The sequence below is a fragment of the Puma concolor genome, chromosome D3, assembly GCF_028749965.1.
Source record: "Puma concolor isolate L17-30 chromosome D3, mPumCon1.1.hap2, whole genome shotgun sequence".
In the NCBI taxonomy this organism is placed as follows: domain Eukaryota; kingdom Metazoa; phylum Chordata; class Mammalia; order Carnivora; family Felidae; genus Puma; species Puma concolor.
The window spans coordinates 8,453,190-8,481,132 of record NC_141678.1 but is presented as its reverse complement, the minus strand read 5'-3'; the positions used below and the strand labels follow the sequence as shown (position 1 = coordinate 8,481,132).

General features: G+C 43.6%; 1 protein-coding gene and 1 long non-coding RNA gene across 3 annotated transcripts in view; both read right to left on the bottom strand.

Moving 5' to 3' along the window:
• Window positions 1-8,780, bottom strand: part of ATP2A2 (ATPase sarcoplasmic/endoplasmic reticulum Ca2+ transporting 2) — a 59,666-nt gene extending 50,886 nt beyond the window's left edge. The window contains exons 1-3 of one of the 2 annotated variants that reach the window (XM_086681652.1): window positions 8,073-8,780; window positions 7,350-7,367; window positions 7,180-7,262 (exon numbers count right to left, since the gene is read on the bottom strand). In XM_086681652.1, coding sequence (XP_086537778.1) covers window positions 7,180-7,262; window positions 7,350-7,367; window positions 8,073-8,190 — 219 coding nt within the window. In that variant the 5' untranslated portion in view covers window positions 8,191-8,780. The remainder of the gene's footprint in view (window positions 1-7,179; window positions 7,263-7,349; window positions 7,368-8,072) is intronic. The other variant, XM_025933310.2, reaches the window with a different exon arrangement.
• An 8,897-nt stretch (window positions 8,781-17,677) lies between these two features.
• On the bottom strand, window positions 17,678-19,416 carry LOC147575288 (uncharacterized). Its single transcript, XR_015242220.1, has 2 exons — window positions 19,202-19,416; window positions 17,678-19,072 (listed from the first exon to the last, which is right to left on the bottom strand). It is a non-coding gene; the product is annotated as an uncharacterized LOC147575288 (long non-coding RNA).
• Between the last annotated feature and the right edge of the window lie 8,527 nt (window positions 19,417-27,943).

Genomic DNA, 27,943 nt, shown 5'->3' with positions numbered 1-27,943 from the left:
AAATGTTATTTACAAATGGACACAGAACACTGCCCCAAGAAAAATGAGCAGAAAATTAATTTCTAGCTCACACAACCATAACCTTGTCAGGACATAAAAGCTACGAGTTAAGAGAGCCACAATAAACTTCATAACTGAGCAAACTTAAGGTGGTAGGAGAACCCAACACAACAAATCTTTAATGATAAAGAACACAGTAAAAGAGCCATCTAAATGGTTAAAAACTCATTTCTGTAAAAAACTGCCAATCCAGAAAGGATGTCAAATGTATCTAATATTCAATCTAGGAGATAAGATTTGCCTTTAACATTGCTTAACATGCTTGCATGTTTCACAATAAAACCTTTTCTCTAAATCTATTTAGTAAACAATCAAGGTACTGGTTTTGATACTTTTTAATACCGTGGGATAGGATTCATGGCAATAATGAAACCATCTATGTTTATACTTAGTGGAATACTATAAAGTGAGCTTTTACACATATAGGAAACATAGTAAACAATCAGAGAGATGAATAAGGCCAGGCCCAACATGGATTTTGCAAGATAGGGGAATGATGAACAAGAAATATCAACCTGAGCAGGAAAAAAAACCCAGGAGACACGAGGACCAGGTTCTGATAGGTACCAATGACCACTGACAGCTAGTGAGAGAACCAGGGCAGGCAGAAAACCAGAACGAATATAAATGTTGCCACAAGCTTTCAACAGGGCATTCCTGGTGTTAAGGTCAGGCCTAGTGCCAAAATGAAAACTTCTCTAGGAAGTTATAAATTTTGATAGATGCAAGATCACAGCTGCTTTGATACTAGCCTTTCAAACATTTGCCAAGGAGAACATATCAGAAATAAGAAACTTAATTAGCTCTTGGGGGAGAAAAATCGCTCAACTTGAAGAGTAACTAGGACCTTTCCAAAGGTCAGTGAGGCATTAGCAACTGTAAGATAAGCTTCACACCTTGTTAAAAAGGGTATGAACTTCCCTCTTGGCAGCTAGTCCTGAGGAACAAACTTAAAGCAATAACCCCTAAGAGTTGGAGCAAAAGACAGGACTATCAGACCAAATCTCTACTTTTCAAGAAACGTGTGGTTTTTCTGCACAAATAGTATTTATCACTTACGTAAAAATCCTAATCTATACAATGTAGTAGCCTTTTCTTAACACTATATGACTTTAAATGTTTCTGTGTAAGATACCCAGGCATTCGTAATTATTTGAAAGTTCTACAAGTATATTAACTACTGTTTGATGAGAAACTAGTAGGCAAATTCTCAGGGTGGAAGGCTGGTGCTGAACCTACTTAAAATAGACAACCATCAACTTCCTGAATACTTTTTAAAATGTCTGTTTTGAAACCACAAATAAGCCAAATAATTAAATGCTACAGTCCAAAGTGAAGATCAACCCATATTTCGTTAACTGGTAGGAACCAATCCAGTTGTTCAGGTTCATATCATATTATGCGGTCCTTCATGGTTTGTTCTATTGTAAAGAAAACTTCCAGTGTATGTGGGATGATGCTGCTGACAAATGAAAGATCCCATGAGACGTGGAAGGGAGTGAGGAGGAGTGTGCGGCACAGGCATCTTTCATTTTGGTGAAAGATGCCTTATTGACATTATAGCACAGTTAGTTCATAATTACGGTTTATCCCAAGTTATACAAATGTTTGTATGAGGGAGAATGTTCCTAAAAATCTTTACTGAGAATAGGTGAACACAAATAATTATCTATTTATATTGCCTTGTGTTCGCCTCTGTATCCCCAGAGGCCTAGAAGAGTCTCTGGTACACAGATGATGCTATTTACTGTAGAGAGGCATGAATGAATGAAACAAAATTTCATACAACTTTTGCGGTACAAGACCCTAAGGGGAGTATATGAACTTCAACACTCAGGGTAAGAAGTAACCAACTTAATCAACACTATTCTACTGCATAATGTTAGGCAGGGTGTTTCTTCTTTCCTTTGCTTTGCACTATTAATACAGTACCAATACCAATCTTCTGGGGCTTATATAATCCAGCAAGTTCAAAGTGTCAAATTTGCCAATCCTATTCAAGGTAACCACTTACTAATGAATGTTCAACTACAGTTTAAACTGCTTCAGTACAGCAGGACAGGCTGTCTAGTTATCTGTTAAGACTGATCTCTGCACATCACAGTAATTTCTGATGTGACAACCAAAAGACGCTGGAGAGCAGAGTTTAATGAATAAAAGCAAATTTATGGGGCGCCTGGGTGGCTTGGTCGGTTAAGCGTCCGACTTCGGCTCAGGTCATGATCTCACGGTCTGTGAGTTCGAGCCCCGCATCGGGCTCTGGGCTGACCACTCAGAGACTGGAGACTGTTTCAGATTCTGTGTCTCCCTCTCTCTCTGCCCCTCCCCTGTTCATGCTCTGTCTCTCTCTGTCTCAAAAATAAATAAACGTTAAAAGAAAAAAAATTTAAAAAAAAGCAAATTTTAATCCAAAGTAAAAAGGTATATTCCAGTGGGAGACAGTCATGGTTCTGTGACTCCATTATCTTAGCTCCATGTTGGGATAATGTACTGAGCTCTTAACAAGATCCAAAAAAAAAAAAAAAAAAGACAATGAGAGAGAGCATAAGCACATTTTTAAGACCAAGGGCACTGGCCTGCATTCCTCCTTTATCCTTAAGAAACTTGCGATGCCATTGGATACTCAAACACTCAATAAATGAAAAAATTCACATAAAAAAAAAGTTTTAAAGAGAAAATGGAAGTTAAACGCTATACAAGAATGAAAAAATGTATCACCAACAAATGTTATGACAATTTTCTGAGGGTAGAAAATGAAAATTCTTTCAGCCATTAAAAAAAAAAAAGTATGAATTAGACCATATTCTCTTCTGATCCACACACAAAACTTATCCCAGGGTCATGGGATTGAGCCCCATGTCAGGCTCTGTGCTGAGCATGGAGCCTGCTTGAGATTCTCTCTCTCTCCCCCCCTCTGCTCTTACCCTGGTTCATATTTTCTCTCTCAAAATAAATGTTTAAAATAAAAATAAAAATACTGTTTTTAGATTTGAGAACATAATGTTTAAAAAGAAAAACACATGGGTGCCTGGGCAGCTCAGTCGGTTAAGTGTCCGACTTCAGCTCAGGTTATGACCTCAGGGTTTGTAGGTTCGAGCCCCGCATTGGGTTCTGTGCTGATAGCTCAGAGCCTGGAGCCTGCTTGGGATTCTGTGTCTCCCTCTCTCTCCCTCCCCTGCTCATGCTCAGTCTTGCTCTCTCTAAAACAAATATTTAAAAAGAAAAAAAAAAAGAAAAAAAAGAAAAACACATTCACCTTTCAAAACATTTTAAAGAAAAGCTCTAAATAAATTAAACCCATCAGTAAACTACCCATTTTATCTTTTTTTTTTTAAGTAAGAAATTAAAATACAGGGAAAAAAATAAAATCACTACATTATATAAAACACTTCTTGACTATATTGTTCTAAGAAAACAGATCTACGTTTTTCTGTATTTTGAAAATGCTACCAACACAAACTCACTCAAATATCTATCTGTTCTATCAAAAGCACTAACCTAGGCTCTAAAAAATATTAAGAATCCCTTTTAAAGGGCCCAGGAGGAAGGAAAAACAAACTATTCAATTACAAGTGAGAAGCTGAAAAGTGCCTTGCTCTAAGAAAGTTTTAGTAGCATTTCAGAATCCATCGAAGTAGCTGTGGTGGGGACAGGGGGATGGAGGGTAGAGAAACTTTGACAAACCATGTTATCAGAGGACTTCATGGATACAGAGGAGGCAAATATGGCCCTCCTGCTCATCTCCTTCAGGTCTTTTCTCTAATGTCACCTTCTTGGAAGACTTTTCTGACCGCCCTACTTAAAAACTGCACTCCTTCCTCCTCATATTCTTATCCCTCTGCTTTAGTTCTCTATCACTGTCCAACAGACTACATGTTTTACTTGTTTATAATCTGCCTCCATTAGAATGTCAGCTCCAGGTCAAAGACTTTGCCTATTTTGTTCAATGCTATATCCCCAGCGTCTGTGCCGTGTCCCAGGTGTTCAATAAATACCTAATGAAGCAGTAAAAGAGAGAAAAGAACGGGTATTCCAGTAAGCAACCATATGATGTGTTAAATGAAGGGCAAAGTTGTGACTAAAGAGGACGTAAAGACAAACTGAAAGGACAGCAGGTCCTAAATGTCAAATTAAGGAATTTCTAATGTTACTTTATACGCAATGGGACAGAGATAGCTCGCTTCTTCCAATCCAAGTGAACTTAAAAAAATAAAATAAAATAAAGAAAACAAAAACTACTTATATTTGGTGAACATTACAAGTTAATCAACCTTTATCCCTAGGCACCTGGATGGTGCAGTCAGTTAAGCATCTGACTTCAGCTCAGGTCACGATCTCGTGGTTCACGAGTTCAAGCCCCACGTTGGACTCTGCTAACAGCTCAGAGCCTGGAGCCTGCTTCAGATTCTTTCTCTCTGCCCCTCTCCCACTCGTGCTCTGTCTCTCTCTCAAAAAATAAACATTAAAAAAAAAAAACAAACCTTTTATCCATACAGGTCATGAGTGTAAAACATGAATGTAGCTTCCTACAGTTAACACTTAGTCTGACATCTGAAATAAATCACTAACGCCTAATATTTCTTTTTAACTTCAGCAGAACCTGAGGATATATCATACATCGTGTACATGTTGTAGAACTGCCTATTCACTCTTCCAAAAGAGCATGAATATTCTACCATGATTCTCCTGTTACATAGGAATAAACAGATTACCACAAAAAAAGACTCAGTGATCTTTTGAAAGATAAAGAAATGAGGAATGAAAAGGTCAAGCACAATGTAGCAGTAGTGCCAATTCCACATAAAGAAAATCAACGAAGCAAGTTTTAAATCCAAAATGTCTTGATCAACCAAGTCAAAGCAAACTAACAGTATTTCCTAAAATTTATTATGTGTCTTTATCAACCCATAAAATAAAAATGTCACCCAGTTCATTTCCTGAGCATTAACTCCGAGTAGTTACCAAGAAGGTAATTCAAATTTCAATTCCAAAATATAGCTCTATAAAGCTATAAAAATCCAACACCCTGCCCTATGATAAAATTAAAGCAAATATTTTAAAACCCATTTGAAAATGCTTAGAAACTAGAAGATCCTTTCTTCAAAGTAAAAATCACATACATTACTAAATCAAAGTGCTAATATAAAGTCATTCAAAACTGGCAACTCAAGAGATCCTATACAACCTAAATATCCAAGAGCTTGTTTATTAGAAATAATGCCAGTGATGTTACAACACTGCCTTAAGTTACACACACAGAATAACTCAAAAAAATTTATTTCCTCTCTGCCCTGTATATACCAGCTGACTTATTCTAAGGGGTCCCTGATAACGTTATTGAACCCCCGTATTTTAATTACCAACGCTGAGGCTACTTCAGAATTATGCAGCTAGCTTAAACATAAACATTACACTACCCCAAATGTATTATTTGTTTTGTGCCATGACAAAGTACTGAAACTGGTTAATCAAACAGCTCTACTCCTTTATCTTAATCGGTAAAGCAGCAGCCGTTTAGAGAGGGTGGGGGAGGGTGGAGGGGTGGGTGGTGTTGAATTAATCAAGAACAGACAGACATGTTAAGAGGTATAGAGTAATTCAGAATGCTGAATGATTTGCTATGACACTCTCTTAATTTTATTCAATGAAAACCATAGAAAACATTCTTGAGGACTGAATTATTAATAGCTACATATCACTTTGCCAAATAGCATGATAGAATTTGTAAATAGTATTACTCCAAAAAACTCACCTCTTACCAAATTTCCCCCCTCACCTAAAGAAGTGCCCACTGCTTCCTTTTTACTTAGTTCTCAAAATAGTCTTCTACGATATGGCTGTCATAAAGAACAAAGGAGATTTCTGGGGCTTGCATATGTACAAACATACAAAAATGAAACCTTGAAGCTCTGTCAATTTTGTGAAGCCTGAAAAAACATATTACACTGGGTGAATTTCACTTCCCATCACTTCCCATCCTATTTTATAAGACTAATATACTGTAATTTAAAACAAAAGTGTAATGATAAGAGAACTACGGTGGATGGAGGGAGGTAGGTGGGTGGGGGATGGGCTAAATGGGTGATGGGTATTAAGAAGAGCACTTGTTATGATGAGCACTGGGTGTTATAGTTAAGTGATGAATCACTAAATTCTACTCCTGCAACCAGTATTACATTATGTGTTAACTAACTAGAATTTAAATAAAAATTTGGAAGAGAAAAAAAAAAAAGAGCAAAAGTCATCCCTTGCTGTTAGGATTAGGAACTTCTATGTCCTACTCATGAGCATTTTTAGGAAAACTACCAAGAAGTCCACTGCCCAAGAAAAAATGCAATAAAAAATTAATATTGAGCAGAAAAAAAATGTTAATATAACCTAGAAATATCCTCACCAACCCATCACCCTGTTTCTGCTGTAGTCCTTTGCATTTCACTAGTTTCTTAGCAACCATACAGGACTCAATTCGGTAAGCACATACAGAACAAGAAAAAACACTATATGTTTTGTTTTTATTTTTAAGATCTAGAACCAATTGTACTGAACCTTGTTCTTTCTACCTAGGAGTCACTCAAGACAGGGGTCCAATTTAGATAAATATACCACCCTAAAGGTCAGTAACCAAATTTGGTCAACAGTAGTGCCATCACTGCCGTCATCATTCTTGTCACTGTCAGAAACAACTGTCACCTTGCCATTACCAGGAAGGGAGAGCAACTGGAATATTCCTTTTGTAAGTTCTATTTACAGACTACAAAGGGCCCAACATCATATTAGTGTGATCTTACACCGTGGAAGAACCCAAACAGAAAAAAGACTTCCCGATAAAGAACTTTTTGATGTTAAAATCTCATAAACCACAAAAATTTATAAGACCCTGCGCCATTTGGCAACAATTTCTAACTGCACTGTCAATGTCAGGCATTCATTGATTTTCTACAACACAAATGGCTTCAAGTGTTTTGTTTATAATTTTAAAATAGTGAAGTTGAAAAAAAATGGAGACACAGCTTAAATCTCTAAATATAACATTGTCACCCAATAGACATTTGTTTCTTGTTTTTTCATCTATGAAATAGAGTCAACTTTCTGAGAGAAAATAAGTTTCTTTATACTTACAAAAGATATACAAGCTGCCAGCAATAAAATTCTAACTAATAAGTCTTCAAACTGCTCAATCACAAGTTCCAACAAGGTTTTTCCTGTGAGAAACAAACATTTGTTGTAAATGTCATCTTAACATCAGAACACAAAGGGGAGAAAAAAAAGAACATGTTAAGATTACTCACCTTCTTCAGCCGGTAACTCTATAATGCAGAAATTCGCCAGGCAACGTGTCAACAAGGAGGAAAAAAAAAAATTAGCATGGTCTTTCAAAAGAGAATTCCTAAAATTACCACGGTCTTTGAAAGACATACCTAGGTATATGAACATTCAACCACTTTTAATAGAAACCATACTAAAATAGTAGCCCCAAGAAAACATGCAGTATTTGCCGTAACCAATACCTTAGGTCTACCCCGAAGCATAAAATCTCATCGCTACCTAAACAGGGCTCCCGAAACGAGTCATTTCAGCTATGTCATGACTTCTGCCAGATGTGTAACTTTGGGTAGTACAAGAACGGTTAGAGGCATTCTCAACTGCAACGACGCCTCATAAACTGACTGGGGACGAGAAAATGTCTCGCAGGGAACAACCCAGCTGCAAGAGACTCGTCCGTCTCTCCAGCGGGGCCCGCAGCTGCGTGCGGGAAGCCGGAGAGCTAGCTGTGTGCGGGGAAGGTCAAGGGTTCGAGGCGCGAGATCTAGGAGGCGTAGAACAGACCCCGGCGCCCCCGCCTGCAACCCCTCTCCCGCGGGGCCCGCGCGCGGGCTCGACCCGCCGCCTGCAGCCCTCGGCGGGCGCGGAGCCCAGACCCACGAGGTGGAGCCCGGTCAGCCATCTTCCCTGGCTCTCGGGCCCGCGCCGGGCCGCGCGGGGCCCCTGCAGCCCCGGCGCCGGGCACCTACCGTTGGAGCCCCATCTCTCCTTGAGCTTCTTGACCTGCTCCAAGCTCAGCCCTGTGCTCTCGTTGACGCCGAAGTAGCCCAGCACCTCCTCCACCGTCTTTGTGTGCGCGTTCTCCATGGCTGCGGGGGCCCGGCCGGCCTCGCCTCCAGTCCCCGCGGCCTCCTCGCCTCCGCCTCGCACTCGGGCCGCGGGCTCGTGCCACCCTGGGCGCCTAGGCGCTGACTGGCCTCTCCCCCCTCCTCCTCCTCCTGCGGCCGCTTCCGCCTCGCCGGGCGCTGAATCACCCCGCGCCCCCTCCCCCAGACAACCGCCCCTCTCGCAGCCCGGCCCTCGCCGGCGCACGCCCCTGGCTCAGCTGGGCGGTGGGGGGCTCCTGACCCTCCCTCCCCTCGTCAGAAGGGAGGGCCTCTTTCGCCCTCAACCGCCCACCGGGAGCGCAGGCCGCGGCCCCAGAGCCCCCTCCCCGCTCTCCCGAGGTGATTCGTGGCCCCACCCGGGCCGGAGGAGGGGGCGCGCGGCCGACCCCTGAGGGCGGAACGGAGCGAGGGCAGCGAGCCGGCAGGGTGGTGCGCGGCGCGCTCGCCCTATTCCCTCAGCTCCGCACCCCCGACAGCGGCGGAGGAAACTGCGGCGGAGGAGAAGGAGGTGGCGTCGGGGACGGCTCCGCGGCGGCTGCTCTAATAGCATTTATCCGCCGCTGCCTCCCCTCTCGCCGCCGCCGCAGCATGTGGACGCCGCTCATTGGCCGAGAGGACCCAGCGCGGCGCGGGCGGCACGGCCCCGCCCCCTCCCCTCGGCTCCCTCCCTCCCGCGCGACTCGCGCCCACGCCGCCGCGCAGGCCCCGCCCCTCCTGCGCACCGCCCCCAGGAACCCGGATAGAGGCCGGCGCGCGCCGGGCCGCGCTCGCGCAGTACGCGCCGTAGCCAGCGGTTGGCGGAGGGCGGAATTTCGGCGGGTCTTGGGCTCCATCGGTCTTCAACCCCGCTCACTCACGGACAGACCCCAGGGAGGTCGAGGGCTCACGGTGGGCCCCCTGCACTAGCTGCCCTGAGGATTACTGCCTGCCCTTCGGGGTCAGCCTGAGCTTTGGGCGGGGGTGGGTGGTGGGGAAGGCGAGGCCGAGGAACCTGGGAACTCGCTCCGCACTGGGCTTTCCGAAGCGCTTTCGGGTTGGTGTCCTTGGCTCGCCCCCTCGCCCTCCGCCTCCCGGGCCGCACTCTGCATCCTAATCTGTCTCCTTCAGAGCCCCCTTCAGGAATCAAGGGGAGGAATTCCGCAGTTCATTTCCCACACGGCTCGAATGTATCGCTTCAGGAACACCGCATCCCACACCCCCAGCCGAGCGCTCTACCGCACACAAATGTCAGCCCTTCCCCAGCGGGGTCTGCGTGCTCTGAGCGAAGAAATCCCACTCGGGGGAGGAGGTTTTAATTTTTATAGCTCACACAGCCTGTGATACGTGTCACAGGCTATGCCACCATAACTGCTAAATAATGAGAATTGTGCTAGAAGGTGCTTCGCTTGGGCATTAAGATCAAGGCTGTTTTCTAGATTTCCAATTTCCCCAGTAGGAGCAAGAAGGACTTTAATCCAAAACCTATTCTTAAACCTCAGAGGACTTGCTGCAGAGGTCTGTACAAAACCTAGGTGACAGCAAAATAAAGGGCATTTTTCTTCTGTAAAGTTAGATTACTAAACGGGAAGGGACCTCTGCCTTGAATTCATGAACAAAAGGTGAACATATTCGCATCACAAAGAGCAGCTTTCTTAAGCGAATATGTCGCAGAATGAAGCATTTAGTCTACTTTTGTGTTTGGCGATAGTGTGCCATCCGCAAGAGCCAAAGCAGAGAAAAAACACCTCAGTTGTCCCCGATGGCTCAGCCTCAGGACTTAAGATGAATTCCTTCAGCAGACGCAAATCACAGTGCATTACCCAGCTGAAAAAATCAGGCACGTCATTTCATTTAATTATTTCCAAGGAGTGGAGGCTGGCGTGCAGTTTTCATTGATACTTGGAAAAGGACCAACAAAACCCTACACAAAACACACAAACAAAATTCTAGTGTATGGCAATGCGCTGAGAGAAGCAAGGTGGAAACTGGTTAGGTCACAGGATTGGAGCCTCCTCCAGGAGGGACACGTGATTGATTGCATGGTGGGGGTGTAGTAATGGAGGGCTGGTGGTTCTTTTCCCTCTGAGACCAGGTCTGCACCATTTCTTTGGCCTCACCTCATCTCTTGGCAACGATAGAAGCACTACAGGCAGGAGGATTGCTACCTATCTTCGCCTGGAAATTATCTTGGACATTTGACTTTGGGTCTCTGTTCCATGGCTCCACGGGTACTTGGGATTGTAAGCACCTGTAGTGTGATCATGAGTTTCTTGAGGGGTTCTCGACCATGACTTTTGTATTCAGTGGTCTCCTCGAGATTGTCAGGTGCCTAGTTCCATCTTATCATTCAGATCTCAGCTTACATGTCATCTCCTTGTAGATGTCTTGGCGGGCATAAAGTGGTTACCTTCCCCAGTCACCCTTGATATCCCATTGTTTTATTTTCTTCACAGCATTTATCTGTGATACTGTGTTTTTCTTTAGCTGTTTACTGTCTGTCTCCCCTTACTAGGAAACCAGCTCCATGAGAATATGGGTTTGTCTTTCTTGTCCATCCTCAGGATGTGGAAAGGTCTCTGGTATATACTCATCATTTACTGAACACCTACTGTTGGAATGAATGAGTCCCGGTATCCCTGATCTATCAGTGACTTGCAAAGGGCCTCACCATGGGAGGAACCTCAACAAATTTTTGCTGAACCCAGGTTCATTGATTTCCAATTTGTGAAATAAATTCACAAATTTCCAATTTGTGAAATAAACAGGAGGGCCTCTGAACTACTTGCCTCATGGGAATATTGTGAAGGTTAGTCAGGTTTAATGAATACAAAACTAGACAGCATTAAAGGCTTCTCGGAGAGGAGCGATGTGTAAGTTCTTATTGGTGCTGTTACCACATTGTCATCACCTCTGAGACTGTTCTTTGCAAGTCTGCTATTTGCGGGAGGTGGGAATACTCCTTTACACTGAAACTGATTTTTAGCCCAGAGTTGGCCCCTTCTGTGTCACATACCATTTATGCTCTTGGTTCCTCAACCTGTGGGTGTCTCTGAAACTTGTTTATAGGTTGCCAAAATTTAGCATAAAGCCAGCCTCCCAAGGGCAGAAAGATCAAGGTTCTCTTATGTAGAAATAAACTTATATTCAATTTATTTTGTGCATTGACCTAAACGTGCTTCTTGTTAACAAGGTTTAAAAAAAAAATAAGAATGCGTTTTGAAAATACTCTATTGTTGGGGCGCCTGGGTGGCTCAGTCGGTTAAGCGTCCGACTTCAGCTCAGGTCACAATCTCGCGGTCCGTGAGTTCAAGTCCCGCGTCGGGCTCTGGGCTGATGGCTCAGAGCCTGGAGCCTGCTTCCGATTCTGTGTCTCCCTCTCTCTCTGCCCCTCCCCCATTCATACTCTGTCTCTCTCTGTCTCAAAAATAAATAAACGTTTAAAAAAATAAAAAAAAAAAATAATTTATAAAAAAAGAAAATACTCTATTGTCTTCCAAGGATTGCAGCTATTTTCAATCAATTGAGGACAGGGAGAGGAAAAAGAAGAGAAACAGTAATTCAGAATGATGGATGATTTGATCAAAGAACCTCAAAGCAATTAATAAAGGAGGACCTTAGCTGGTAATAGGCAAGCTAGTTAAAAAAGCTAGGCAGACAGAAAAGACCCAGTAAAAAACAGTGACCTGGAAAGCAGGCCCCGGCCAACTTTCCAACCCTCAACAGCCCTCCTGTAAAGCGATGGTTATTGCAAAAGGCAGCCTGTTCCATATTTGGACAGCTCTCATCATTAAAGCCATCTCATTCTGGGCTGAATCCTCCTCCCCTAACTAGCTTCTCCTTTATATTGGTTCTCCTTTAGCTCTCTGGAACAACTCTGAATACATTTAATCCCTCCTCTGTGTGAGATCCCTCTGAGTATTTCATGATATCTATTGTGCTTTATAAAGTCTCTTTTCTCAGCTAAAAGGAACAGCTCAGTCCCTGAGCTATTCCTCCTACAGCAGGAGTCTGCAAACCCTCAGCATCCTCATTGTCCGGGCTTGGAGACATCCAACACCAAACACAAAAGTCTGGGCATAGTCTTGGAGCAAGGACCTAGTGGAGTTCGCACTGTCCTCCTTTGGTTCTGATGCTTTCCCCTGCACATTGTTGATTTGTCTTAACAATCAACTGAGAACTGAGTCCTGTATACATAAACTGCAGTCATGTTAAATCTTCCCATGGGGTGCTTAAAATGTTGATTCTTTTTAACCCAGGCATTGAACTCTGATTATGATGGAATGTTCTCATGTTCATTTTGGTTGTTGCAGTCTGTTGTGGTTTTTTTGGAGTCTTCATCGTCAAGTCATGTTTTATCTCTGTGTCCCAGCTTGGGTTACGCATAAATTTGGTAAGCATGACTTATGACTTCTATGTCTTCATCCAATAGAATGTCTAGACATTCATTCCAGATTAGAAAATAACTAATAAGCTGGATTTAGTTGTTCACTTGGCTATAAAATCAACTTGGCTATAAAATCAACTTGGCTACAGGTTCCAAAGTCAGGAAAATGAAAATCTTATAATGCACTCTCCTGCCTCTTTGTCTCCCATAATACTTTGTTATATAGCATTGGAATACTTTGCTATACATTCTTTTGGTTGAGCACCTGATGTGGTCAGCTTGATTTAAGGATCATGTTATATGAAAAGTACATATTTATATGCTAGGCTCAAAACAGTAAGGTGTTCACACTGAGAGGCAAGTAGGAACCAAGGCCACCCAACTCAGTCACATCTGGCATCTCCTACTGACTCTGGAACACATGCCTGGTGAATGGAATAATGAGCAGAATTGTTACACTATTACAAGGCTTTGTTATGTAAATTAAAGTCTCTTCAGGTAACTATGGGATGTTAATTCACTGCATTATTATGTAGCCCATATTTCTTGACTTGCCCATAAGAACTTAATGAGAGAACTATTCCAATGTGTTGCTAAGCTCTACATGCCTTGTCTACAACAGACTCAAAGTCCACGTTCTAGTGAACAGTCTCCAAGTCACATTCTAGTGAATTTTCAAATTTCTGTGAAATGTGTTCAGTTTGCATGGCTTGTGTTTTTGAACACATGCCAGTGCCTAGTGACTACCATGTTTTCTACGTGTTCACAAACTACAACTTTAACATCTGAGAATTTGCCAGATACATAATGCCTTTTCCAGAATTTGCCTCCCACCTCCATTGATAAGTATTCTTTTTTTTTTTTTTTTAATTTATTTAAAGAGAGAGAGAGAGTGCGTGCGTGCTTGCATACTGGCACAAGTGCAGGGGTTGGGGGCAGAGAAAGAGGGAGAAAGAGAATCTCAAGCAGGGTCCACACTGTCAGCACAGAGCTAACATGGGGCTCAATCTCACAAACCCTGAGATCAAGGCTGGAGCCGAAATCAAGAATTGGATGCTTAACTGACTGAGCCAACCAGGCACCCCAATAAGTCTTCTTTTGATGACTCAGTGTCCAAAAGCCAACTGACTAGTTGATGCTTGTAATAAAGGGATTTACTGGGCGTAGACACCAAATTCAGAACAGCTTGATCCAGGTGCTCTAATAAAATCACTGAGAATCTCTCTATTCCTTGGCTCTGCTGCTTCCCTTTGCTTTTGGCTTTGACATAGGGTCTCTCTAGGTGACAGCAGACCTGGCCCCCAGCATCTCCAGTTTATAGTCCCCCAAGTTTAGCAGGTTCATGGAGGGAAAAGTCTAATATCTCCTGAGAGACCTGTGCTCCACCTGAAACAGGGACTGTGGTCAGCCCTACCTGAATTACATGGATGGAGAGTTGGGAAGAAGTGTTTCCCTGAAGCAGTGGTCTTCAAACTTTGGCATGCGGCAACATCACGCAGGGGGCCTGCTGGGCCCTATCTCCAGAATTCCCATTCAGTACATCTGGGACAGAGTCCAAGAATGTGCATCTCTAACAAGTTCCCAGGTGATGTTGATGCTGCTGGTTTAGGACTCGCACCCTGGAAAACAGTGCCCCTAAGGAAAATCAAATCAAGGAAAGGAATGAATGTTGGGTTGACAAAGCAGAAGAGGTCCACCTCATTGAGGAAAGTCAAAGAGCTTAACTCCTCTTGGAGGAAGTACCTAGCATGGAACACTGGGAAGCCTGGTTAGGAATGGCCCTAGATTATTCCATTGCAGTTTTCTGTTTTATCTGCCATATATCTGCCACAGCCTCTCCTCTAGTTCTAAAGCTCCTGCCACAATGGATTATTTATCTGTTCTCTGCACTTTTGCTCAGGCTGTGCCTGCTGCTCAGATCCCGGCAAACCCCTAATCATCCTCCCAAGATGAAGGCTAAATCCCATCCCATCTTGGTGGCCTTCTCTGACAATGGCCATCGCTTCTCCATCACTTCCGATCTCACCACCCCAGAAATGAGTTGTGCCTTGTCCTGTGTCCCACACGGCACTCTGTATCTCACTCAACTATAGTATAGTAACTCGGGTTTGCCTCCTACTTCTCTGACTTCTCCTTCTCAGCCTTTTTTTCTTGCCTTTCCCATCTTGTACTCAATCCGAAATGCAGAGTGTTCCAGGACCGAGGGACGTGTGACATTGTTTCTCAATCCACAGTCTTTCCTTAGGCCCACTGCTTTATTTGCTTATTTTTTTCTGTTGAGCATCTGACTCCTTTCTTTTTTAATGTTTATTTTTGAAAGACAGAGAGTGAGTGCAAGGGAGAGGCAGACAGAATCTCAAGCAGGCTCCACACTGTCAGCACGCACTGTCAGCGCAGAGCCCAGCATGAGGCTCCATCTCACGAACCGTGAGGTCATGACCGGAGCCAAAATCAAGAGTCAGACACTTAACTGACTGAGCCATCCAGGCACCCCTAGGCCCATTGCTTTAAATTCCACCTAAATATTGATGACAGACACATTTGTATATCCAGACTCCTGTACCCCCGTCTACCTGATCTTGCCACTTGACCGTGACATGGAGTCACATGTGAGAGTGACAGTTGGGGGATAGGGGGGTGGGATGGATGGTCACCTCCCTCTGAGAAGTGAGCACACGAATAATATATAGCCATTTGCATAGTCAGAGCTGAGAAGAACAGCATTTGGAACAGAAGGAACAGCAAATTGGCAAATGTACATGTGAGTGGTACTCTTTCACTCTGCTTATCAACCAAGTCACTTGTTTGCTGTCTGTGTTCTTCCACCAAATTATACAGTCCAGGAGAGGGGGGCTTAGGAGTCTCAGTCGGTTAAGCGTCTGACTCTTGATTTCGGCTCGGGTCACATGATCTCACGATTTGTGATTTCAAGCCCCGCCCCCCACCCAGCGGGATTCCACCCTGACAGTGCGAAGCCTGCATTGGATTTGCTCTCTCTGCCCCTCCCGCCTGGCTCGCCCGCGCGCGCTCTCTCTCTCTCTCTCTCTCTCACACACACAATAAACTTATTTTTAAAAAATTCCAGGAGAACAGAGATCATATGTACTTAAAATATGCACAATGATGAATGAATGCACGATAATTATTTGTTTTGAGGACCTGAGGGCTCCCTCATTTACTCTGTCCTCCCAGTGCCTAGCGTGATGCGGGGCCTGTAGCAGGTGTTCGGTACATATCTCCCAAACTAATTCACGAAGCCCTTCACTTCCTTTGCAATTACTGCTCTGGGAAAAAAAAAAAATGTTGCCATTTAAAAAAAAAAATTAAAGACAAGAAACCCATGCATCAGTGCCAAACAAAGTACTGCGGAATGGTTTTCAAAACCATAACTCCCTGATGGGATAATGTAGTTTAAATATAGCAGCTATTTTTCCCTCCAGTCGGTTTGTTCTTTGATTTTTGTGGAAAGATTTCAAAAGTTCTCTTCCACTGCCCTCCTGTCTCACCCCCCAAGGTGCTCAGATCTTGAACAGCAAAATGTTTAAAATGAAGAGACGACAGGGCCTTCGGAGCCTGGTAGAAAAATGAACAGTGATTAAATGTGATTTTTAATTTTAAATGATGAGCCACTCAGAGTCTCCCTTCCCTGCCAGGTGCCAGGGTGTTGCTCTGGCGGTGGTAGGGGCACAGTGAGCAGGTAGAGTTTCCGTCGGGCAGAAATCCAAGGCTTGTGAATGTGCCGGGTAGGGTTGCAGTGGACAAATTCCTAGAATAGGATCTTTGTTCCCAAGCTCATGAGCTTGCTCCCTTGATGTCCCACAATAGAAAAAAAAAGGGGGTGGTGGTGGTGGAGGCATGTTTAGGTCTCCTATTGTGATCCCGCTGTCGTTACCTGATAGTTCACACAAGATCCCTGGAGGCTGGCTGCCCTCCCAAGTCACCTTGTGATTCTCTCCTGATTTCAGAGAGGGGGAGGGAGGGGGACACTGTGTATCCTGAGGGAAGCATGTCTGACGAGCCTGATCCGTTCCATCTGGGAGGATGCATCATGAGCCCCATCTGGCTCCAGCAGTCTGCCGAGGCTGAGGCGATGGTCCTCTCCCGCACACCCCCGCCTGCTCCGGTCTCTCACCAGCCCGCTCGGCCTTTATCCTCCCCCGAAAGCAGCAGCTCCTGGCTTCTCCCACTTGCAAGGCTTCCCCTCTTCCTAGCCCTTGCTTTCTTCTCTGCAATCCCCTTTGCTCCTTTCTCCCACCAGAGGCTTCTCTCAGTCTCCCAGTCCTTTTGCAGATGCCTCTTGGGACAGCCTTGTTCATTCACTCAGTGCTCCTGCACCACCCAGATCATGTCCTGATTTGGAGACAGATACACCCAATGTAAGGTCTTGTCCCGTGTCTCACATGCTGGAGTCCAGATACAAGGGTACTGCTTCCCCTTCCTTCCCTTAGTGGTTTTCCATTTCAAATGGTGGTAGAATCCACAGCCTCTGCTTTAGCCTTCAAGCTTCGCTTTTGAATCTTCTCAGGTGGGTCCAATCTGCACAGATGTGGGGGGGATGGGTGGAGTCCAAGAAAGCAAAGGCTTGGCTGGAGATGTTTGCAAACATTAGACGTTTCTCTTCCATGACTCATCGGAGGAGAGCAGAGTCCTCCCTCTTCCTGGAATGCAGCAAACCCATGGCCAACTCCTACCCCCACCCTACCCCCGAAATAAAACAACCCACACATAGAGCCTTGTCCTTAAAAAATCAGATTTCCCTTAAACATCTGACATGGCAACTTGGGGAGGGGAGCATTTTAAGGCCTCAGAAGAGCAGCCTCTAAGAGGGATCCTCTGACGTGGGGACAGAGGAGGCTGCAGAAACAGCCTGTCATTTGCAAGCAAAGAAAGTGCAAGTGTTGTTAGGTGGGGTCCCTTGAAGAAAAGTGTCTTCACTGCCCTCTACCTCCTCCACTTCCCCCAACCTTTCTACTTAGTAGCTTCCTAATATATAACCTGGGATAGACAACATTTGGATCATTCTAGAGACGCTTGATTTCAGTGGTACATAAAAGGGCTCTAGGAGAAAATAGGCGGATGCAGACAAAAAGGAAGGAAAGGAGACTAAAAGGAAGACATCATTTATTAAACACATATCTGCCATGCATGCAACGTGCTAGGACCTTTTCACGTGCTGGCTTACTCCATCCTTGGGATAAGCCTGTCAGGTAGGTGTCATTCCTATCTCCCCAGATCCTGAAAGCTGATGGTCAGACAGGTTTAAGTCATGTGCGCAAGACACACAATTGGAAACTGCCATTCAGTAAACATTGTTAAGAACAGAAGATTATTTGTATGGGGGAACAACTAGTTAGAACCATTCCTCGCACCATAAGATGCAATACATTTCATAGGGGAAAGAGTTACACACTAGAAAAAAAAATCTGTGAAAACAAAAGCAGCAACAATAAGCATATATGGGTGGAAGGGAGATAAATTTCTAAGTACTTCAGATAACGAGACATTTTTAGTTTGCATAACAAAACGTTACAAAACAAATGGAGGGAATATATGCATTAGAGACTTGTAAGAAACTGTGTGATTCCTTGAAAAATCTTTTAAGGAGAGTAATCTGATTCTGTGGCTGCTTAAAGGCACTCAGAGAAAGACACATTCATATAGATCTTGACTGTAGCAAATATCTCAGTGGCTGGTCCTTGGAGCAGGTTAATTTCCTGCCCGGGGAAGAGGCAGGGGTCATTCTGAGTTCTGCAGAACTGTAGCTCCTGCAGGTGGGGAAGGGCCAGCTGTTGAATGCGCTGCACACGGAGCCCTGAGAAGGATGCAAAGAAGAAAGTGACATCCACTGAAAACCGCATGAGGCGGCTTCCGCCAGCAGAATGCAGTGACCTGAGCTGGAATTCTGCCAGGACAGTGGTATTAACTTCCCAAGCGCGCGCCAAAATGGGCCCCGGGATTTTTATTTTTATTCGTTTTCCATTACAAGTGCACAGCAACGCAAACAAGCCCCAAAACAATGAGAGCCACCGAGAGTCATTTTCCCTTGCGGGTGCGGGGTGCCATCTCAGGACCACACGTCTTGCTGACCTTATCTTACCGAAGTTTACAATTGAGAGTTTGATTACTCACTTCCCCACCGACGTTAATGGGAGAATGGCATAATGATTGCCCAATTAAAGCAGTATGCACACACCAAAAAAAGGGAAATAAAGCAAGAGTGGGCCTGAGAAGAGATAGGTCTAGCTGTCCCAGTCGCCCAAGATCAGGAGCCTGTAGACACTGGGATTGAAAGAGATCTGACCGCAGGCAACTAAATGTCAATTAAAGAGATTGGGGTTAAGAGGGAAGGGAAGGGCTTAGTGCATTAGATCCAGACTTCAGGCTAATGATGCTCTCAACGGGTACTTTCTGGCAGACGTTAGGTATGTTTTAACTTGTGATTTGTTCTGTTCCTCCAGTTTCATGATTCAGAGTTATCACAGGTCTTCCAAAATACCACCTTTTGGAAATTGTAGGAAAACAAATTCAGGGAATTGCAGCCACCTGGTGAGGAATGTATGCTCTTAGGCAAACTACTTAATCGGTGTCCCTAGTCCCTCTTTGGTGAGATGTGGAAAATAGAACCTACCTCAGGCAGCTTTCCTCAAGTGAAGTGTGTAGCATAGCACTTGGTAGAGCTGGTGGACAGACACACACCTTTATCTTGGGCTCCTCTTAAGATCCAGCCTCCTTGAAACAAATCATTGGGGTCAATCATACAACAATAAACACACCTGCTAACATTATTGAGTATATAGAGGCTTCATATTTTTCATATGTTCCTTTTTTTAGTAAGAAATATGCCAGACAGGGGCGCCTGGGTGGCGCAGTCGGTTAAGCGTCCGACTTCAGCCAGGTCACGATCTCGCGGTCCGTGAGTTCGAGCCCCGCGTCAGGCTCTGGGCTGATGGCTCAGAGCCTGGAGCCTGTTTCCGATTCTGTGTCTCCCTCTCTCTCTGCCCCTCCCCCGTTCATGCTCTGTCTCTCTCTGTCCCAAAAATAAATAAACGTTGAAAAAAAAAATTAAAAAAAAAAAAGAAATATGCCAGACATATAAAAAAGTACAATAATTATATAATAAGCACTCATATACCCATCATCCATTTGAAGAAATGTAACACGCTTGGCACAATCGGAGTCCTTGTGAGCTCTGTGAATTCCTCCTCCTTTCTTTCTCAGTGGAGACTTCTATCCTGAACTCAGAGTTTGTCTTCCTCATGCACAGTTTTATATTTTTACCAAAGATAAATATCTATATGAATCTCCATAAGCAATTTTGTAAACTGTACTGTTTTGCATTTTCTAATCGTACATACAGACCTCACCAATTCTGTGTGTTTCCTGCATATTGCTTTTTTTTACTCACAATTATGTTGTTTTTTAAAAAAAAAAAAAACTTCAGGTTTAGTTATATCTTTATCTACATCTACAGCTACTTCATTTTTCTTGCTCTCTAATTATATATATATTAAAATAAATAAGTAGAACAACACAGGAAAAGCTGAAATCCTCACTGTTCCCCTTCCTCTGTAATCCATATTATTAAGTTTACAATGTCGGATTTCCCAGACCAAATCAAAGATGAGGATTTCACTTTCTCTCTCTTCCCTAAAACACTTAGCTGTTTTTTCCCCCTTGCTTCCAAAATTGATGTGACTTCATTTAGGGCTGCCAAATTTTGCACTGCCGGTGCCTGGAAATAGACTGGTTTGCACCGTAGAGAACTCATCTCTGTGTGATAGGTCCCACCTCCTCTTTCAGACCGTGAAGGCTGCTCGTACCTTGAAGAAAGCATTGCCATGGGATTTGGCACTGTGGGAATATTGGCTGATGACAATTTCTCAATTGTCAGGTTTTTATAGAGCCTTAATATTAAAAGAGAAACAAGAGGCGCCTCGGTGGCTCAGTCAGTTAAGTGTCCAACTCTTGATTTCAGCTCAGGTCATCATCTCAGGGTTTGTGGGTTCAAGTCCCACATCAGGCTCTACGCCGACAGCATGGAGCCTGCTTGGGATTCTTTCTCCCTCTCTCTCTCAAAATAAATAAAGGTTTAAACTTTAAAAAATAAAAAAAGAGAGAACCGAGTAAAACCCGCAGATCAGCATAAACTTTTCACTCGCCAGCACCCCCCCACCACCAATAGTTATGAAATGATGTGACTATCCAGACATTTGCGTATATACTTTCCTTTTGGTTCCTCTGAGCTACCACAATAATTCAAACAGTTTAGTTTGTATAAGAACTACTATATAGGAGGGTTGTTTACACTAAACCGTATGTATATATATATATGTATATATATATATATATATATATATATATATATATATATATATATATTGTATTTTGTTGGCAATTTAAAGGGCTTTTGGGGATTGGCTTGACTACAGTTAATTTTCATCTTACTCATCATATATAATGTAATTTCTTTGTTGTAAGTTTTGAGCAAATGCTGGTTATTACAATTATTATTAGAGAGAAGTACTTCACTGATTTGTAAAAATACTAGAACAAAATCAGCTTGGGGGAATCATGGGAAATGGCCAATGTATATGAAGATGATGCTTTTGTTCTTCCAGATAATGTGTTCTGGGTGGACCAGGTGGCTTGGTGAGGTTGGGCAGGGGGCCTGCCATGCCGTGTATGGGGTACCCCACACAGCAGACAGGATTCCACTTCAAGACTCATTACTGAGCTAATCTTAGCACATGCATAATTGGGTTTTATAGTGCCACACCCCCCTTTCTTTTAATTGCAGTCAAAAACATCACATAAAATTTACCATCTTAACTATTTTTAAGTGTATGGTAGTAACTACATACACTTTGTTGTGCAACAGATCTCTAGAACTTTTTCATCTTGCAAAACTGAAACTCTATGCCAGTGTAACAGCAACTCCCCTCTTGTCCCCAGCCTCCCAGACCCCGGCAACTACCATTCTACTCTCTGAGAGTTTGACTGTTTTAGATACCTCATAGAAGTGGAATCATGCAGTATTTGTCTTTTTACAATTGGCTTATCTCACTTAGCATAACGCCCTCAAAGTTCATCCACACTGTAGCATATGACAAGATTTCCCTTTTTTTTAAAGTTTATTTATTTTTGAGAGAAGGAGTAAGAGAGAGTGTGAGTGTGTGGTCAGGGGAGGGGCAGAGGAAGAGAGAGAAAGAGAGAATCCCAAGCAAGCTCTGCGCTGACAGTGCAATGTGGGATTCGAACTCATGAACCGTGAGATCATGACCTGAGCTGAAACCAAGAGTTGGACTTTCAACCGACAGAACCACCCAGGTGCCCCTCCTTATTTATTTATTTATTTATTTATTTATTTATTTATTTATTTATTTATTTATAAGGCTGAATGAAATTCCATTGCATGTATACACCACATCTTTTTTCTCCATGCATCTGTTGGTGAACATTTAGGTTGCTTCCTTCTCTTGGCCATTGTGAACATGTTGCGAGAAACGTGGTGTGCAAATAGCTCTCCAAGATCTGTTTTCAATTCTTTTGGATATATACCCAAAGTGGAATTGCTGGATCATATGGTAGTTCTATTTTTAATTTTTTTAAGGAATCTCCATACTGTTTTTCTTAGAGGCTGCTCCATATCATTTTGATCCTGGCTGTACTGTCCTGCTCTTGAGGACAATACCAGTTTGGTGAGCCCACCTTTCACCTATGCTCTCTATTCTGCTAATTCAACTGTAGCTACACTAGGTGCTCTGGGCTCTGGCAGCTCCACCCCACTCCACCCCCTAGGTTAGGCCACCCCATTCTACCCCCTAGGTTAGGCCTTTGAGAGTGATTCCAGATGGAGCAGGGCTCAGGCACAGGACCCAAGATCCCAGTGACCAAAGCATCTCAGATGCCATGTTGGCTATTTTTTTACTTTCTAAATCTGGGAAGCATTGCCACTTGTTTCTTATTTTCCTCCTCTTTCTTCTAGAAAGGCAGATGTAACTGTCAGAAGGAGTTCATCAGCCTCATTCTGTCATTTTTCTGCTCTTGAAGCTACTGACGTGGATGGAACCAGCTCTCAGAAGCCCAGGTGCACAGATGTAAACTTTCAGTGGAAGCTTCCTCCTAGCTGTTCCCCAGGGTCACCTGTGGCTCTAAGGCATTAAGAGCACCAAACTCTTACAGAGTAAGGCCCAGAGTCATGCATGATTCAATTCCCAAGTCACAGAATGGATAGAATCCTCCCTCAGATCTCCCACATAAGCTCCATATCAGACCAGAGAGTTTTAGTCTTTCCTTTTCTGTATGACCATTCCAGGAATGAGCAAACCGGCTCATTACTAGTCCTGAGCTGGTGAATCCTGAATCATCTAACCAGGGTCATTGTGGCACCAGCAGCTTCCCACCTATGCCTAATTCATTGGGCTTCAGCTGTAGATTTGACCTGTTGGGTGTTCAGAGGTCCATCTTAGACTTTTGGGGAAGGGTGGCAGGTATGGAAGGAGACACAAATACCTTCAAACATTATTCTTGCCCTCTGGAACCTTAGTTTCAGTGATGGACAGAGTGGAAAAGAGAGAGAAAACTTTGAAATAGTCTTCCTTCTTAACCCACGAATTCTCAGGCCTAGTGCTTATTGGTGCTATGTGTGCTAGAAACCTGGGTAGGCTGGAACCTGTACATATTAACTAACCTATCTGGTTAAGCCTTGGAAAAGTGATGTTTCAGGTCTAAAAAGGGATCATGATGAACCTAATTTTCCTCTCTAGACCCTAAGATTCCACTGAAGAGATACCCAGTTGGAGAATTTGGGAATAGAGAAAGATAACTGAAATCTAACTCCATTGGGAGGAAATTTTAAGTTTACTCATGTATATGAGCCTCAGGCTTTGAAAAACCATGCTGACCTCATTCTCTCTTTCTATTTTCCTTTCTGATTGCTACCTGTGATCGTCAGTGTTATGTGTTAGTGTGGCTAGACTACAGTTCCCAGTTATTCAATCAAACACTAATCTAGTTGTTGCTGTGAAGGTATTTTGTAGATGTGATTGACATTCATGATCAGTTGACTTTACGTAGGCATCATACTTCCTGATTTCAAACTATATTACAATGCTAAAGTAATCAACACATTATACTGGCATAAAAACAGACACATAGATCAATGGAATAGAATAGAGAGCCCAGAAATAAATCTATGCAAATTTGGTCAATTAATTTACAACAAAATGGCCAAGAATATACACCAGGGAAAGGACAGTATCTTCAATAAATGATGTTGGGAAAACTGGACACTCACATGCAAAAGAATGCAACTGGGACCCCTGTGTCATACCATACACAAAAATCAGTTCAGAATGAATTAAAGACTTAAATTCAAGACCCGAAGCCATAAAACTCCTAGAAGAAATCATAAGGGGTAAGCTCCTTGACACCAGTCTTGACAAAGGCAACAAAAGTAAAAATAAAAAAATTGGAACTACAGCAAACTAAAAAGCTTCTACACAGCAAAGGAAACCGTCAATAAAATGAAAAGGCTACCTATGGAGTGAGAGAAACTATTTGTAAACCATGTGTCTCATGAAGGGTTAATATCTATACATAAAAATAACTCACACAACTCAATAGCAAAAGCCCAAACAATCCTATTAAAAAAAGGGCAGAGGAGTTGGGCAGACAGATTTTCAAAGAAGACATACAATGGCCAACAGGTACATGAAAATATGCTAAAAATCACTATCAGAGAAATGCAAATCAAAACCACAATGAAATATCACCTCACATCTGTTAGAATAGCTGTCATAAAAAAGTCAAGAGATAAGTGTTGGTGAGGATGTGGAGAAAAGGGAACCCTTGTGCACTGTTGGGAGTGTAAATTGGTGCAGCCACTGTGGAAAACAGTGTGGACGTTTCTCAAAAAATTAAAAATAGAACTATCATATGATCCAGCAATCCTGTTTTTGAGTATATATCCAAAGGAAATGAAAACAGGATATTGAGATATCTGCACTCCCAAGTTCACTGCAGTATTATTCATAATAGCCAAGACATGGAAACAACCTAAGTGTCCATCAACAGGTGAATATGAGACCATATAGATATGATATATCTATATCTATATCTATATCTATATCTATATCTATATCTATATCTATATCTATATCTATATAATTCCTATATATATCCAACAGCTTCTGTTCCTGCTAGAGAGTTTCCTTCTAGTCTCCCCTTTCTGGTGGCACTCTCTATGGGTTTCAGGTTTTCCTGACCAGCCCCCACAATCTCATAAGCCAATTCTTACTATATATCTCCTACTGGTTCTGCTTCTCTGGGAGCCCTGACTGATGCAGAACCCTTCATGCGTGTTCTGGAGCAGCTAGAATGGTCTTGCAATTTCCAAAGGTGCCAGCTGCATTTCCACCTCTGAGTTTTAGCTTGTTCCCTACAGCCTTGCTGGGATGTCCTCTTCCAGGGAGCCACTTGTCAAGTCTTGACTCTCGCCTTTAGTTCAAAGTCCAGCTTGAAGAGTTGCCTCTGTGAAGACTTCCTGGCCACCTTGCCTCTATGAGTTCTCCCTCCTGGGAGTTCGTACAGCGCTGTGGGTGACCACTCATTCGGCCTGCAGACCGACTTTATCTTGTTATGATCTGGTGAGGGTCAGAAGCGTGACTTCTATATCTTTGCTTCCCTAACTCTAACTGTTGCCCCACCTGAAGGATGTACCCAGACATTTGTTGAGGATGCCACTGAAGCCCTACTAGCATAAGCGGAGTGCCATCTTTAGCTTTCTGATGCACTTCATAATTCCCGTCGCTTCACAAGTGCCAGCATTTTCATGGTGTGCAGCACCCCCACCCATATTCTGACGCTCGGATAGGCTAGAGTGACAGAAGGTAGTGGTGGGGGGGCTTTTGGAACATGACTCAAAATAGAGAATAGAGCCAAAGACAAGATTTTGATGTAAACACATATAGAAATTGTGTATGTCAAGAGTCTGAGGCAGGGTACCTGGGTGGTTCAGTTGGGTGGTTAAGTGTCCGACTCTGGATTTTGGCTCAGGTCATGATCTCACAGTCATGGGATCAAGTCCTGTGTCAGGCTCTGGGCTGGGCATGGAGCCTCCTTCTGATTTCTCTCTCTCCCTCTCCACCCCTCCCCTACACTCTCTCTCTTTCTCATAAATAAGTAAATAAATAAATAAATAAATAAATGGGAGTCCTTGATTTCTAGAGATGCACACTAAAATATTAAAAAAAAAAAAAAGAGTCTGAGGAAAGGTCTTACTGCCAGATTCCCACTTTCTTCACTTCCCCTGCTTGCAAGCATTCAAAATCTCTGGCTCCATGCAGGGAAAACCTGAAGGAACTGACTATCCAACAACCTGAGCCAAAGATCCTAAGTGGAGGTGAGGAGCAGAAAAATGGGAACACAACACTGGCGCCTGGCAGAGGAAGGAGTCCCCAGAAGGAATCTCCCTTTGGAGGACAGCCTGGAGGAAGCCTTGGGTGGTCCTGGAGCAGCAGGCAGGACAGGGTACCAGGCATCCGGGCATCCGGGAGCCTCACCCGATGGGAGCAGATATTTGGGACTGGAGTCTGAGGTGAGGGATTCATGCAAATCCCTCTGGACTCCAAGGGTGCATGTGACTAACCTGCTGGCACCTGCCTCTCCCCGCAGGGTGCTGGGCTGCACCTTCTGTCCTTCTGACCCTCCAGGGGGAGGAAGGGGATTACACGACCTGTCAACCTGTCACCTGAGGTGATGGTGCATTCCTGTCTGACTCAGAGAACCGCAGGCTCTTCAGGGACCCAGGAGCCAGGAGGTTCCCATCAGGAAGCTCAGTGAGGGGGCACCTGAGAAGGCCCCTTTTCTTCTTCTGGCCTCCCTCCCTTTCTCATCTCCCCTGAGAACAAAAAGAATTGAAACTTCTTGGGAAGAGAAGGCGGGGTGCATGGGCCCTTTGGCTTTAGCTCAGTTACTTCCTGAAAAATCCTATACTGTTTCTAGAATGGTCTGAGCTTGCAGATTGAGTTTCAGTTAAGGGAAATCTTAACTCTGACCTTTCTTCTGAGGTGGGGCACCTCTGAGGGAGCTGACAGGGTGGCAGGGGCTGAGGTGATGGGTTGAAATGGAGACACAAGTCCTCACTGAGAACAAAGTTCTTCTGGATATGTCGAATAGGAAACAATTTTCCTCGCGGAGGCACCCCTAAGTTATCTGGGTCCGGACTGAAAGGCAAAATCAACAGCGTGAGAGCAAGAACGAAGTATGGACAGGAATGACGAGTTGCTCTGTGTGACGATTACTCACGGGTCTACACCGACTAGTTAAAAGATGTGTGAAAGATAAGTCCAGCCTCACTAGTAACCAAGGAAATGTAAATCCAATCAAAGACATACAATTTGCAGCGACCATACTGCACTGCTCTTAAAGAGGACCTTGTCTTAGACACCCTCAGACACGCTGGGAATGCCTTCTGGCTTTCCGGAAAGGCACTTGGTAATAAGTAACAAGACTTCAAGAAGGATGACTCAGTAATGTCACTTCTAGGAAATGATTCTAAAGAAATAACAAGAGATGTGAGCAAAGATGATTTTATGCAAAGATTATCATTGCTTCATTATGAAAGGAAAAAAAAAAAAACAACACCAACCCAACCCTTAAATGTCCAACAAAAGGGAATGGTTAATCACCATAAATGCATATTGGAGATTATGTCATCACTAATTTAAATAAGGGCACGGGTGTAGCCAGTTTGATGAAACCCTGTGTGTGAAATCCCTTTGCTGGCCAGGAGGAGCTCCTTTACCTCTCTGGGAAAGGAGGGAGGCCTCACTCCCTTCTCTGTAAAAGGAGTTTCTCGGCATCTACCAAGGAGAGCTGCTTGGAGAATGAACCGTGATAATGGGTGTAAAGTGATTAGCGGGGTTCCCAGTCTCATAAGATTCGATCAGTGTGAACGGTGATCATTTCAAAATGGACATGTATTCTTTTTTAATAAGGAAAAAAAATTCTAATTCATGCTGTTTTAAAGTAATATGTCAGAAGAATTTCTGACGAAGCAGAACACAAAAACACATTAATTATAAACGCTGATACAAACAATGGGTGTGCATAAAGTCCGTCTTGCGCAAACACACACGCATATACACAGAGACGTGGGTGCAATTCAGAAACACGTAAAGGAGCTGCCTCAAGGTATTACCAGGAGTTAAGTTGTGGACTATGGGTGACTTTAGCTTCCCTCTTTATATGTTAGTAAATTTCCTTTTCTTTTTTAAGTTTATTCATTTATTTTGAGACACAGAGAGAGCAAGAGAGCAGAGGAGGAGCAGAGAGAGAAGGAGAGAGAGAGTCTCAAGCAGGCTCCAGA